Source organism: Montipora foliosa, unplaced genomic scaffold, assembly GCF_036669935.1.
Source record: "Montipora foliosa isolate CH-2021 unplaced genomic scaffold, ASM3666993v2 scaffold_239, whole genome shotgun sequence".
Taxonomy (NCBI): Eukaryota; Metazoa; Cnidaria; class Anthozoa; order Scleractinia; family Acroporidae; genus Montipora; species Montipora foliosa.
In genome coordinates, this window is record NW_027179542.1 from 1 (window position 1) to 15,340 (window position 15,340).

The window sequence follows — 15,340 nt, forward strand, 5'->3', positions numbered from 1 at the left end:
AAATTACAGTACCAGAGCAAAAATGTGCAAAACGTCGTTTTAGCCTCTAAATAACACGTTTTATGAAAACTGCTATTTTGCAGTGTTTCCAGCAGTTTTCCAGGTAAAACAGCAAAAACGTTTATCATGACCAATTTTTAAAAAAGTTAAAATTACAGTGCCAGTGCAAAATTGTGCAAAACGTTCGTTTTAGCCTCTAAATAACACGTTTTATGAAAACTGCTATTTTGCAGTGTTTGCAGCAGTTTTCCAGTAAAAACAGCAAAAACGTTTATCATGACCAATTTTAAAAAAGTTAAAATTACAGTGCCAGTGCAAAATTGTGCAAAACGTTCGTTTTAGCCTCTAAATAACACGTTTTATGAAAACTGCTATTTTGCAGTGTTTGCAGCAGTTTTCCAGTAAAAACAGCAAAAACGTTTATCATGACCAATTTTTAAAAAAGTTAAAATTACAGTGCCAGTGCAAAATTGTGCAAAACGTTCGTTTTAGCCTCTAAATAACACGTTTTATGAAAACTGCTATTTTGCAGTGTTTGCAGCAGTTTTCCAGTAAAAACAGCAAAAACGTTTATCATGACCAATTTTTAAAAAAGTTAAAATTACAGTGCCAGTGCAAAATTGTGCAAAACGTTCGTTTTAGCCTCTAAATAACACGTTTTATGAAAACTGCTATTTTGCAGTGTTTGCAGCAGTTTTCCAGTAAAAACAGCAAAAACGTTTATCATGACCAATTTTTAAAAAAGTTAAAATTACAGTGCCAGTGCAAAATTGTGCAAAACGTTCGTTTTAGCCTCTAAATAACACGTTTTATGAAAACTGCTATTTTGCAGTGTTTGCAGCAGTTTTCCAGTAAAAACAGCAAAAACGTTTATCATGACCAATTTTTAAAAAAGTTAAAATTACAGTGCCAGTGCAAAATTGTGCAAAACGTTCGTTTTAGCCTCTAAATAACACGTTTTATGAAAACTGCTATTTTGCAGTGTTTGCAGCAGTTTTCCAGTAAAAACAGCAAAAACGTTTATCATGACCAATTTTTAAAAAAGTTAAAATTACAGTGCCAGTGCAAAATTGTGCAAAACGTTCGTTTTAGCCTCTAAATAACACGTTTTATGAAAACTGCTATTTTGCAGTGTTTGCAGCAGTTTTCCAGTAAAAACAGCAAAAACGTTTATCATGACCAATTTTTAAAAAAGTTAAAATTACAGTGCCAGTGCAAAATTGTGCAAAACGTTCGTTTTAGCCTCTAAATAACACGTTTTATGAAAACTGCTATTTTGCAGTGTTTGCAGCAGTTTTCCAGTAAAAACAGCAAAAACGTTTATCATGACCAATTTTTAAAAAAGTTAAAATTACAGTGCCAGTGCAAAATTGTGCAAAACGTTCGTTTTAGCCTCTAAATAACACGTTTTATGAAAACTGCTATTTTGCAGTGTTTGCAGCAGTTTTCCAGTAAAAACAGCAAAAACGTTTATCATGACCAATTTTTAAAAAAGTTAAAATTACAGTGCCAGTGCAAAATTGTGCAAAACGTTCGTTTTAGCCTCTAAATAACACGTTTTATGAAAACTGCTATTTTGCAGTGTTTGCAGCAGTTTTCCAGTAAAAACAGCAAAAACGTTTATCATGACCAATTTTAAAAAAGTTAAAATTACAGTGCCAGTGCAAAATTGTGCAAAACGTTCGTTTTAGCCTCTAAATAACACGTTTTATGAAAACTGCTATTTTGCAGTGTTTGCAGCAGTTTTCCAGTAAAAACAGCAAAAACGTTTATCATGACCAATTTTTAAAAAAGTTAAAATTACAGTGCCAGTGCAAAATTGTGCAAAACGTTCGTTTTAGCCTCTAAATAACACGTTTTATGAAAACTGCTATTTTGCAGTGTTTGCAGCAGTTTTCCAGTAAAAACAGCAAAAACGTTTATCATGACCAATTTTTAAAAAAGTTAAAATTACAGTGCCAGTGCAAAATTGTGCAAAACGTTCGTTTTAGCCTCTAAATAACACGTTTTATGAAAACTGCTATTTTGCAGTGTTTGCAGCAGTTTTCCAGTAAAAACAGCAAAAACGTTTATCATGACCAATTTTTAAAAAAGTTAAAATTACAGTGCCAGTGCAAAATTGTGCAAAACGTTCGTTTTAGCCTCTAAATAACACGTTTTATGAAAACTGCTATTTTGCAGTGTTTGCAGCAGTTTTCCAGTAAAAACAGCAAAAACGTTTATCATGACCAATTTTTAAAAAAGTTAAAATTACAGTGCCAGTGCAAAATTGTGCAAAACGTTCGTTTTAGCCTCTAAATAACACGTTTTATGAAAACTGCTATTTTGCAGTGTTTGCAGCAGTTTTCCAGTAAAAACAGCAAAAACGTTTATCATGACCAATTTTTAAAAAAGTTAAAATTACAGTGCCAGTGCAAAATTGTGCAAAACGTTCGTTTTAGCCTCTAAATAACACGTTTTATGAAAACTGCTATTTTGCAGTGTTTGCAGCAGTTTTCCAGTAAAAACAGCAAAAACGTTTATCATGACCAATTTTTAAAAAAGTTAAAATTACAGTGCCAGTGCAAAATTGTGCAAAACGTTCGTTTTAGCCTCTAAATAACACGTTTTATGAAAACTGCTATTTTGCAGTGTTTGCAGCAGTTTTCCAGTAAAAACAGCAAAAACGTTTATCATGACCAATTTTTAAAAAAGTTAAAATTACAGTGCCAGTGCAAAATTGTGCAAAACGTTCGTTTTAGCCTCTAAATAACACGTTTTATGAAAACTGCTATTTTGCAGTGTTTGCAGCAGTTTTCCAGTAAAAACAGCAAAAACGTTTATCATGACCAATTTTTAAAAAAGTTAAAATTACAGTGCCAGTGCAAAATTGTGCAAAACGTTCGTTTTAGCCTCTAAATAACACGTTTTATGAAAACTGCTATTTTGCAGTGTTTGCAGCAGTTTTCCAGTAAAAACAGCAAAAACGTTTATCATGACCAATTTTTAAAAAAGTTAAAATTACAGTGCCAGTGCAAAATTGTGCAAAACGTTCGTTTTAGCCTCTAAATAACACGTTTTATGAAAACTGCTATTTTGCAGTGTTTGCAGCAGTTTTCCAGTAAAAACAGCAAAAACGTTTATCATGACCAATTTTTAAAAAAGTTAAAATTACAGTGCCAGTGCAAAATTGTGCAAAACGTTCGTTTTAGCCTCTAAATAACACGTTTTATGAAAACTGCTATTTTGCAGTGTTTGCAGCAGTTTTCCAGTAAAAACAGCAAAAACGTTTATCATGACCAATTTTTAAAAAAGTTAAAATTACAGTGCCAGTGCAAAATTGTGCAAAACGTTCGTTTTAGCCTCTAAATAACACGTTTTATGAAAACTGCTATTTTGCAGTGTTTGCAGCAGTTTTCCAGTAAAAACAGCAAAAACGTTTATCATGACCAATTTTTAAAAAAGTTAAAATTACAGTGCCAGTGCAAAATTGTGCAAAACGTTCGTTTTAGCCTCTAAATAACACGTTTTATGAAAACTGCTATTTTGCAGTGTTTGCAGCAGTTTTCCAGTAAAAACAGCAAAAACGTTTATCATGACCAATTTTTAAAAAAGTTAAAATTACAGTGCCAGTGCAAAATTGTGCAAAACGTTCGTTTTAGCCTCTAAATAACACGTTTTATGAAAACTGCTATTTTGCAGTGTTTGCAGCAGTTTTCCAGTAAAAACAGCAAAAACGTTTATCATGACCAATTTTTAAAAAAGTTAAAATTACAGTGCCAGTGCAAAATTGTGCAAAACGTTCGTTTTAGCCTCTAAATAACACGTTTTATGAAAACTGCTATTTTGCAGTGTTTGCAGCAGTTTTCCAGTAAAAACAGCAAAAACGTTTATCATGACCAATTTTTAAAAAAGTTAAAATTACAGTGCCAGTGCAAAATTGTGCAAAACGTTCGTTTTAGCCTCTAAATAACACGTTTTATGAAAACTGCTATTTTGCAGTGTTTGCAGCAGTTTTCCAGTAAAAACAGCAAAAACGTTTATCATGACCAATTTTTAAAAAAGTTAAAATTACAGTGCCAGTGCAAAATTGTGCAAAACGTTCGTTTTAGCCTCTAAATAACACGTTTTATGAAAACTGCTATTTTGCAGTGTTTGCAGCAGTTTTCCAGTAAAAACAGCAAAAACGTTTATCATGACCAATTTTTAAAAAAGTTAAAATTACAGTGCCAGTGCAAAATTGTGCAAAACGTTCGTTTTAGCCTCTAAATAACACGTTTTATGAAAACTGCTATTTTGCAGTGTTTGCAGCAGTTTTCCAGTAAAAACAGCAAAAACGTTTATCATGACCAATTTTTAAAAAAGTTAAAATTACAGTGCCAGTGCAAAATTGTGCAAAACGTTCGTTTTAGCCTCTAAATAACACGTTTTATGAAAACTGCTATTTTGCAGTGTTTGCAGCAGTTTTCCAGTAAAAACAGCAAAAACGTTTATCATGACCAATTTTTAAAAAAGTTAAAATTACAGTGCCAGTGCAAAATTGTGCAAAACGTTCGTTTTAGCCTCTAAATAACACGTTTTATGAAAACTGCTATTTTGCAGTGTTTGCAGCAGTTTTCCAGTAAAAACAGCAAAAACGTTTATCATGACCAATTTTTAAAAAAGTTAAAATTACAGTGCCAGTGCAAAATTGTGCAAAACGTTCGTTTTAGCCTCTAAATAACACGTTTTATGAAAACTGCTATTTTGCAGTGTTTGCAGCAGTTTTCCAGTAAAAACAGCAAAAACGTTTATCATGACCAATTTTTAAAAAAGTTAAAATTACAGTGCCAGTGCAAAATTGTGCAAAACGTTCGTTTTAGCCTCTAAATAACACGTTTTATGAAAACTGCTATTTTGCAGTGTTTGCAGCAGTTTTCCAGTAAAAACAGCAAAAACGTTTATCATGACCAATTTTTAAAAAAGTTAAAATTACAGTGCCAGTGCAAAATTGTGCAAACGTTCGTTTTAGCCTCTAAATAACACGTTTTATGAAAACTGCTATTTTGCAGTGTTTGCAGCAGTTTTCCAGTAAAAACAGCAAAAACGTTTATCATGACCAATTTTTAAAAAAGTTAAAAGTACAGTGCCAGTGCAAAATTGTGCAAAACGTTCGTTTTAGCCTCCAAATAACACGTTTTATGAAAACTGCTATTTTGCAGTGTTTGCAGCAGTTTTCCAGTAAAAACTGCAAAAACGTTTATCATGACCAATTTTTAAAAAAGTTAAAAATACAGTGCCAGTGCAAAATTGTGCAAAACGTTCGTTTTAGCCTCTAAATAACACGTTTTATGAAAACTGCTATTTTGCAGTGTTTGCAGCAGTTTTCAAGTAAAAACAGCAAAAACGTTTATCATGACCAATTTTTAAAAAAGTTAAAATTACAGTGCCAGTGCAAAATTGTGCAAAACGTTCGTTTTAGCCTCTAAATAACACGTTTTATAAAAACTGCTATTTTGCAGTGTTTGCAGCAGTTTTCCAGTAAAAACCGCAAAAACGTTTATCATGACCAATTTTTAAAAAAGTTAAAATTACAGTGCCAGTGCAAAATTGTGCAAAACGTTCGTTTTAGCCTCTAAATAACACGTTTTATGAAAACTGCTATTTTGCAGTGTTTGCAGCAGTTTTCCAGTAAAAACCGCAAAAACATTTATCATGACCAATTTTTAAAAAAGTTAAAATTACAGTGCCAGTGGAAAATTGTGCAAAACGTTCGTTTTAGCCTCTAAATAACACGTTTTATGAAAACTGCTATTTTGCAGTGTTTGCAGCAGTTTTCCAGTAAAAACCGCAAAAACGTTTATCATGACCAATTTTTAAAAAAGTTAAAATTACAGTGCCAGTGCAAAATTGTGCAAAACGTTCGTTTTAGCCTTTAAATAACACGTTTTATGAAAACTGCTATTTTGCAGTGTTTGCAGCAGTTTTCCAGTAAAAACCGCAAATACATTTATTCTGACCAATTTTTTAAAAAGTTAAAATTACAGTGCCAGTGCAAAATTGTGGAAAACGTTCGTTTTAGCCTCTAAATAACACGTTTTATGAAAACTGCTATTTTGCAGTGTTTTCAGCAGTTTTCCACTAAAAACCGCAAAAACGTTTATCATGACCAATTTTTAAAAAAGTTAAAATTACAGTGCCAGTGCAAAATTGTGCAAAACGTTCGTTTTAGCCTCTAAATAACACGTTTTATGAAAACTGCTATTTTGCAGTGTTTGCAGCAGTTTTCCACTAAAAACAGAAAAACGTTTATCATGACCAATTTTTAAAAAAGTTAAAATTACAGTGCCAGTGCAAAATTGTGCAAAACGTTCGTTTTAGCTTCTAAATAACACGTTTTATAAAAACCTTAATTTTGCAGTGTTTGCAGCAGTTTTCCAGTAAAAACCGCAAAAACGTCTATCATGATCAATTTTTAAAAAAGTTAAAATTACAGTGCCAGTGCAAAATTGTGCAAAACGTTCGTTTTAGCCTCTAAATAACACGTTTTATGAAAACTGCTATTTTGCAGTGTTTGCAGCAGTTTTCCAGTAAAAACAGCAAAAACGTTTATCATGACCAATTTTTCAAAAAGTTAAAATTACAGTGCCAGTGCAAAATTGTGCAAAACGTTCGTTTTAGCCTGTAAATAACACGTTTTATGAAAACTGCTATTTTGCAGTGTTTGCAGCAGTTTTCCAGTAAAAACCGCAAAAACGTTTATCATGACCAATTTTTAAAAAAGTTAAAAATACAGTGCCAGTGCAAAATTGTGCAAAACGTTTTAGCCTCTAAATAACAGGTTTTATGAAAACTGCTATTTTGCAGTGTTTGCAGCAGTTTTCCAGTAAAAACCGCAAAAACGTTTATTATGACCAATTTTTAAAAAAGTTAAAATTACAGTGCCAGTGCAAAATTGTGCAAAACGTTCGTTTTAGCCTCTAAATAACACGTTTTATGAAAACTGCTATTTTGCAGTGTTTGCAGCAGTTTTCCAGTAAAAACCGCAAAAACGTTTATCATGACCAATTTTTAAAAAAGTTAAAATTACAGTGCCAGTGCAAAATTGTGCAAAACGTTCGTTCTAGCCTCTAAATAACACGTTTTATGAAAACTGCTATTTTGCAGTGTTTGCAGCAGTTTTCCAGTAAAAACAGCAAAAACGTTTATCATGACCAATTTTTAAAAAAGTTAAAATTACAGTGCCAGTGCAAAATTGTGCAAAACGTTCGTTTTAGCCTCCAAATAACACGTTTTATGAAAACTGCTATTTTGCAGTGTTTGCAGCAGTTTTCCAAAAAAAACCGCAAAAACGTTTATCATGACCAATTTTTAAAAAAGTTAAAAATACAGTGCCAGTGCAAAATTGTGCAAAACGTTCGTTTTAGCCTTTAAATAACACGTTTTATGAAAACTGCTATTTTGCAGTGTTTGCAGCAGTTTTCAAGTAAAAACAGCAAAAACGTTTATCATGACCAATTTTTAAAAAAGTTAAAATTACAGTGCCAGTGCAAAATTGTGCAAAACGTTCGTTTTAGCCTCTAAATAACACGTTTTATGAAAACTGCTATTTTGCAGTGTTTGCAGCAGTTTTCCAGTAAAAACCGCAAAAACGTTTATCATGACCAATTTTTAAAAAAAATAAAATTACAGTGCCAGTGCAAAATTGTGCAAAACGTTCGTTTTAGCCTCTAAATAACACGTTTTATGAAAACTGCTATTTTGCAGTGTTTGCAGCAGTTTTCCAGTAAAAACAGCAAAAACGTTTATCATGACCAATTTTTAAAAAAGTTAAAATTACAGTGCCAGTGCAAAATTGTGCAAAACGTTCGTTTTAGCCTCTAAATAACACGTTTTATGAAAACTGCTATTTTGCAGTGTTTGCAGCAGTTTTCCACTAAAAACAGCAAAAACGTTTATCATGACCAATTTTTAAAAAAGTTAAAATTACAGTGCCAGTGCAAAATTGTGCAAAACGTTCGTTTTAGCCTCCAAATAACACGTTTTATGAAAACTGCTATTTTGCAGTGTTTGCAGCAGTTTTCCAGTAAAAACCGCAAAAACGTTTATCATGACCAATTTTTAAAAAAGTTAAAAATACAGTGCCAGTGCAAAATTGTGCAAAACGTTTTAGCCTCTAAATAACACGTTTTATGAAAACTGCTATTTTGCAGTGTTTGCAGCAGTTTTCCAGTAAAAACCGCAAAAACGTTTATTATGACCAATTTTTAAAAAAGTTAAAATTACAGTGCCAGTGCAAAATTGTGCAAAACGTTCGTTTTAGCCTCTAAATAACACGTTTTATGAAAACTGCTATTTTGCAGTGTTTGCAGCAGTTTTCCAGTAAAAACCGCAAAAACGTTTATCATGACCAATTTTTAAAAAGTTAAAATTACAGTGCCAGTGCAAAATTGTGCAAAACGTTCGTTTTAGCCTCTAAATAACACGTTTTATGAAAACTGCTATTTTGCAGTGTTTGCAGCAGTTTTCCAGTAAAAACAGCAAAAACGTTTATCATGACCAATTTTTAAAAAAGTTAAAATTACAGTGCCAGTGCAAAATTGTGCAAAACGTTCGTTTTAGCCTCCAAATAACACGTTTTATGAAAACTGCTATTTTGCAGTGTTTGCAGCAGTTTTCCGAAAAAAACCGCAAAAACGTTTATCATGACCAATTTTTAAAAAAGTTAAAAATACAGTGCCAGTGCAAAATTGTGCAAAACGTTCGTTTTAGCCTTTAAATAACACGTTTTATGAAAACTGCTATTTTGCAGTGTTTCCAGCAGTTTTCAAGTAAAAACAGCAAAAACGTTTATCATGACCAATTTTTAAAAAAGTTAAAATTACAGTGCCAGTGCAAAATTGTGCAAAACGTTCGTTTTAGCCTCTAAATAACACGTTTTATGAAAACTGCTATTTTGCAGTGTTTGCAGCAGTTTTCCAGTAAAAACCGCAAAAACGTTTATCATGACCAATTTTAAAAAAATTAAAATTACAGTGCCAGTGCAAAATTGTGCAAAACGTTCGTTTTAGCCTCTAAATAACACGTTTTATGAAAACTGCTATTTTGCAGTGTTTGCAGCAGTTTTCCAGTAAAAACAGCAAAAACGTTTATCATGACCAATTTTTAAAAAAGTTAAAATTACAGTGCCAGTGCAAAATTGTGCAAAACGTTCGTTTTAGCCTCTAAATAACACGTTTTATGAAAACTGCTATTTTGCAGTGTTTGCAGCAGTTTTCCACTAAAAACAGCAAAAACGTTTATCATGACCAATTTTTAAAAAAGTTAAAATTACAGTGCCAGTGCAAAATTGTGCAAAACGTTCGTTTTAGCCTCCAAATAACACGTTTTATGAAAACTGCTATTTTGCAGTGTTTGCAGCAGTTTTCCAGTAAAAACCGCAAAAACGTTTATCATGACCAATTTTTAAAAAAGTTAAAATTACAGTGCCAGTGCAAAATTGTGCAAAACGTTCGTTTTAGCCTCTAAATAACACGTTTTATGAAAACTGCTATTTTGCAGTGTTTGCAGCAGTTTTCCAGTAAAAACCGCAAAAACATTTATCATGACCAATTTTTAAAAAAGTTAAAATTACAGTGCCAGTGCAAAATTGTGCAAAACGTTCGTTTTAGCCTCTAAATAACACGTTTTATGAAAACTGCTATTTTGCAGTGTTTGCAGCAGTTTTCCAGTAAAAACCGCAAAAACGTTTATCATGACCAATTTTTAAAAAAGTTAAGTTACAGTGCCAGTGCAAAATTGTGGAAAACGTTCGTTTTAGCCTCTAAATAACACGTTTTATGAAAACTGCTATTTTGCAGTGTTTGCAGCAGTTTTCCAGTAAAAACAGCAAAAACGTTTATCATGACCAATTTTTAAAAAAGTTAAAATTACAGTGCCAGTGCAAAATTGTGCAAAACGTTCGTTAATGTCGCAGTTCCTGCGGATATTTATAGTTAAGACACACTACAAAAACAAAACGCAAGAGACAATGTTGGCGTAAAAGGGGGGGGACACCGCTCCATGATCGACGTGACAGACGACTTCCGTAGCGTGACTAAAAGCCTGAACTTATCTCCCCGACGCACGAGGAGAACCTCGCCGGATCGGACAAGTTGTAGGCCGGTAAAAGCCAAATAATGATATACAAGCCTAACTTTCCACGGCACTACGAGCTAAACCTCCGGCCAGCATCGTGCTATAATGGAAAGAGTGTAGGCGGTAAAAATAGCTCAAGCCTCCTTATCTCCCCAGCACTACGAGCCGACTCCGCCGGCACGTGCTGGATCAGACAAGAACAAAGGCAGATAGTGAGCGTAAAATGGCATAGCATGAAAAACGCCGAAGCTTGGGGAAGTCGCTGCGAGACTTAACCGAACCGTGTACCGAGAGGTGAACCCGAATTTATTCAACTTGACCTTAACAAAACCTCCGAAGGGAGGGAGGGTGGGAATAAAATTCGTAAACAGTAAAGGTACTCCTTAAAGTTAACTATAGAGCTCACAAAGTGATACTTTGGACTTTACTAGACCTTTTATACTGAGACTAATGTCTAGGACTAAACCAATGGTGACTAACGTACCATTTAAAACAAACAACTTCTGTAGCGCTCAACGCGACATGAATGGGGATAGTTGTTGCTTTTCGCCAATCCAGATAAGGGATATAACTGTAGGCAGACAGTATTAAAGACAAGGATAAAGGAACACAGTTCGGATTGTTAGAATATAGGAATCCATTCATGTCTCGTTTGCGTTGCGTAATGTTTACGTGACATGTGGAGGGATAGCTCTACGAGTCACGCTCCATTAACTACGTTTTACAACGCTGTTGTAAAGCTTTATTAATGTCGCAGTTCCCGCGGATATTTATAGTTAAGACACACTACAAAAACAAAACGCAAGAGACAATGTTGGCGTAAAAGGGGGGGGACACCGCTCCACGATCGGCGTGACAGACGACTTCCGTAGCGTGACTAAAAGCCTGAACTTATCTCCCTGATGCACGATGAGAACCGCGCCGGATCGGACAAGTTGTAGGCCGGTAAAAGCCAAATAATGATATACAAGCCTAACTTTCCACGGCACTACGAGCTAAACCTCCGGCCAGCATCGTGCTATAATGGAAAGAGTGTAGGCGGTAAAAATAGCTCAAGCCTCCTTATCTCCCCAGCACTACGAGCCGACTCCGCCGGCACGTGCTGGATCGGACAAGAACAAAGGCAGATAGTGAGCGTAAAATGGCATAGCATGAAAAACGCCGAAGCTTGGGGAAGTCGCTGCGAGACTTAACCGCCACTGATACGTGCGAAGCATGTATCCCCCCAAGCGCAAACTAAACAGCAACTAACTATGGTAATGAAACGACAGCCATACGCGGCGCAGCTGACAGTAAAACGTTGCGAGGCGTGCGAATGTAAAGCTGGTAGCAATCCGATGACCAGCGACCTAAGACCTTAATTAACCAGTCCGGCAAGCCCGCTGCAGCTGCGGTAGATGCGGCGCCGATGCGAAAACTGTGCCCTTTTAGCGACTTGTAGGGGGGACCGGCATGTCGAGCCGCATCCCTAAGAAGGTTAACAACGGTGGACCTAGTAAGCAAACGACCTGAGTGGAAGTAGAAAAGCGGCCCGTGCGGGCGGGCGGCCAAAAAATAATTACGCATAGCGGTAACTGCGCAAATTGGTGAAGGGGAACACGCAATAACCAGCGTGTGGCCCTGACGATAAGTGTCTGTCTTAGAAGCTTTAAGGAGAACGGACATTTGCTGCGGGCAAGCCTGACTAGGATGAAATGATACACAGTCGGCAGACAGATCAAACCGGGGGCGAAACTGGGAGATCCCGTTATAGGTAAATTAGCTACAACGGAGGAAGGCAAAGAAGGCTAGGGTGAAGGCAGCCCATATCATAGTGAAGTCCCGCTCCCCTAACCAGGTACGAAGAATTGGTTGGATTGCTGCTAACACAACGGGTGTGACGGGTTGGCGAAGGATACGAGACTTGCCCTGGAAACGAAGAATGCCCCGTAGCACCTTTTGCAAGAGAAGTTTTCCCTGAAGAGGATCGCCGTGGCCACAGGAAATGTGTAAATTACGAACCGCAGAGAGATACAATTTTATGGTACTATGCTTAACTGTTCGAGCGAGGTACGAGGCAAAATAAATAAGCGTCCCCTCAGAAGCTGGGAGTATGTCCCCGTCGTTGGACATAAGTCGGTTCATAAGACAAAATTGGAGGAAGCGTTTTTCTCCGGAACTGTACGTACGGTTCGTGGTCCACGCTAGTCCCCACCTCGCGTAAGTTTGGACTTCATCCCTTAGAGGGTCATGAGCGAAGGCGGGATGGTGCAAGGGGTTTTCTCGGCCGTGGGAGCCGCTGACCGGAAACGGGCGTCCTGAAAGCGTGAAAGGGCGTCAGCAATTTCGTTAGAAACCCCGGGGACGTGACGTGCTCGAATAAAGAAATTATGTTTCATGGATATTAGAATAAGGAACCTAAGGAGGTCCATGATGCGCGGAGCCTTTGAATGGCCCGAATTGATAATGGCCACAACGGATTCGTTGTCGCACCAAAATTGAATACGTTTTCCCGAGAAATGAGGGAACCAGATTGCGCATGCCACCACTATGGGAAAAAGTTCCTGCCATTCGATGCTTATACCCCGAGCCCTGTTAAGCTGCATGTGAGGGGGCCACCTACCCTGGAACCACTGCCCATTGAAATAGCCCCCAAAACCAACGGAGCCAGAGGCGTCGGTGTACAGTTCGAGATCAGGAGAAGGGGTAACGGTGGTGTCTAAAAAGAAAGAGCGCCCATTCCACCCTGCGAGGAATGCTTTCCACATTAAGAGATCTTTGAAAAATTCTTTGTTCAAGCGGATGTGGTGAAAACGGCTAGGGACTCCCCGAGTTAAGTTAATCATGCGCTGTAAAAACGTTCTCCCAGGTACTACCGCCTTACAAGCGAACTGTAAGGTACCGATAAGGGATTGAAGCTCCACCAGCCGCACGGAGCGGCGAGTGGTAAAGGAATGGAGTAGTTCCCGGGTGCGTTGTAGTTTGTCCGCGGGAAGCCTGGCCTCCATGCGAGTGGAGTCTAGTTCAATACCCATAAACTCAAGAACTTGGGAGGGACCCAGAGTTTTGGATGCGACAACAGGGGCATGGACAGACATGAAAAAACGGAGTAATGTACTGAAGCTAGCCAGGCATTGGAGGCGAGAGGGCTCAGCTATGAAAAAATCGTCGAGGATATGAAGGACACGCTGTAACCCGTAATTGTGTTTTAAAACCCATTCCAAGGCATCGGAAAGTTGGTTAAAAAGGAAAGGTGCGGAACGAAGCCCAAAAGGGAGGTAGAGGTCTACATAATACTGTTTTTGCCAGTAGATACCTAGCAGGTGCCAATCGTCCGGGTGAATGGGGATGAGACGAAAGGCCGATTTGAGATCAGTCTTTGCCATAAATGAACCCGGTCCCAGGGACTTGAGGATACGGATTGCATCGTCTACCCGGACATATTGGAGGGCATAGGGGTCCTTGGGAATGTGGTCGTTAAGACTATCCCCGTCAGGGTATGATAAATGATAAATTGTACGCCATTCGGAGGAGTGTTTCTTGGGGACCACGCCTAAAGGATGACACTGTAAATTGGGGAGGGGAGAGGAGATAAAGGGTCCTGCCACGCGCCCCAGACTAATTTCCTTGTAAAGATTCGATGTCACAATGTCGGGGTGCTGATTAGCAGAAATCAGATTACGGGATACCCTGGGTTTGTTAGGACCAGTGTAGCCGACATGTGTACCATATCGAAGACAATTAATTAAAGTGTCAACAAAATTGCGATCGGGGTGCCCCGAAAGTTCCCTCTCTAAAACATCAACGTTAATGGGGGTAGTTACGTCAGGTGAACCCTGCTTGGCAAGGAGCTGAACTTTATCTCTTGCTGCGTTCGCCGGAACTGGTAGAGGTATGGTGGCGTTGAGTGGTCCGTGAGATGCTGTTAGGGCAGTTGACGATGGAGTGGGCAGCGGACCGGCAGCGGCGGCAGACGTGTGGGAACGGGCAAGTACTTGAAGTGCACCCAGAGGTACGGTTAAATCGGAAGCAGACAGGTCCGTTTCGGGGCTGCTGTCTTGGCGGCTCTGCGCTAGGACAGTCGATCTGGCTGTGGTAGGGGCTGGAGCAAACAAGACAGTGCGGCTTAGCAAGGCCAGAGAAGGTAACGGTCCACAGTTCAAGGTCAACTTGAGCCCAGCATATAGTTAAGTCGTAAGCGGCTCTACGGCGAAACTGTTCATCGTATGAAAGGAAGGCCAACCCCTTGAATTTGGTAGCCGCCCTGCTTATGATCTGCTGGTACTTAAGCAATTCAAGGGATCTTCGAGGATATGAAGAAACGATAACCAGCACGTAGGCAGTATAAGCATCCAACCACTTATGAAAATTGTCAATAATAGGCTTGCGTTTGCGAACCATTGACAGTGGTGAGGCAGAGCCTGGGGTCGAGTCGTCTAGGCGGAGCTGGATTTCGGGAACCTGGGGCCGACTTAAGGAATCGGGGAGCAACAGAGTAAAGTCTATGTACTCACCACGCAGAATTTTGTCCTCCAAATTTCTGTCCAGAGGGCGATGGAGGCCCAGAGGAGAACCTGCTCCTTGTCTGTGAGGTGTTGGAGTTTCTGTGTTGGGCGTAGAAGTGCCCAGAAAGGGCTCGACAGGCAGGTACGAGCGACTGTTGAGCGCTTGCTCCACGGACAAACGAACGGTGTCCTGTATGGCGGCCATTTGGGCTTCGGAAAATGCCCCCGATTTCTGGACGGGCGTCATGCTTTGTGGGGCTGACAACCCGAACTGAGAGAGATTTTCATCGTCCTCAGCCAGGTCATCCACAGAACCAGCGGACGAGGAATTGTCGCTCACTTCGTCGACTCCGTCAGTCCGCGCAGTAACAGGGTTGCGATCACAACGGGAAGATTTTTTCGACGTGGTTTTCCTCACGCGACCGGGTGGTGGCTGCTTGGTTGGGAGAGGTTGTTCGACGGCTGCTTTCAAGCGGGAAATCAGTTCGGCTTTGCCGCCAGTTATCGGCAGATTGAGGGCCTGAAGACGAAGGCGAAGAACTTCTGTCGACAGGGAAGGGAGATTTTCCCTACGACGATGGCGAGGTCGAGGAGCTTTCGAACTGCCACGCGGACGAGCCATAATAAAATTCGTAAACAGTAAAAGTACTCCTTACAGTTAACTATAGAGCTCACAAAGTGATACTTTGGACTTTACTAGACCTTTTATACTGAGACTAATGTCTAGGACTAAACCAATGGTGACTAACGTACCATTTAAA

General features: G+C 38.5%; 1 protein-coding gene across 1 annotated transcript; it reads right to left on the reverse strand.

Moving 5' to 3' along the window:
• Nucleotides 1-11,108: 11,108 nt before the first annotated feature.
• Nucleotides 11,109-14,371, reverse strand: LOC137986528 (uncharacterized). Its single transcript, XM_068833551.1, has one exon. The coding sequence runs from the start codon at nucleotides 13,458-13,460 to the stop codon at nucleotides 12,315-12,317; it is 1,146 nt and encodes a 381-aa protein (XP_068689652.1). The 5' UTR covers nucleotides 13,461-14,371; the 3' UTR covers nucleotides 11,109-12,314.
• Between the last annotated feature and the right edge of the window lie 969 nt (nucleotides 14,372-15,340).

Coding starts and splice junctions, on each gene's coding strand:
- LOC137986528 (XM_068833551.1), bottom strand. CDS start 13,460: ATGGCAAAGACTGATCTCAAATCGGCCTTTCGTCTCATCCCCATTCAC.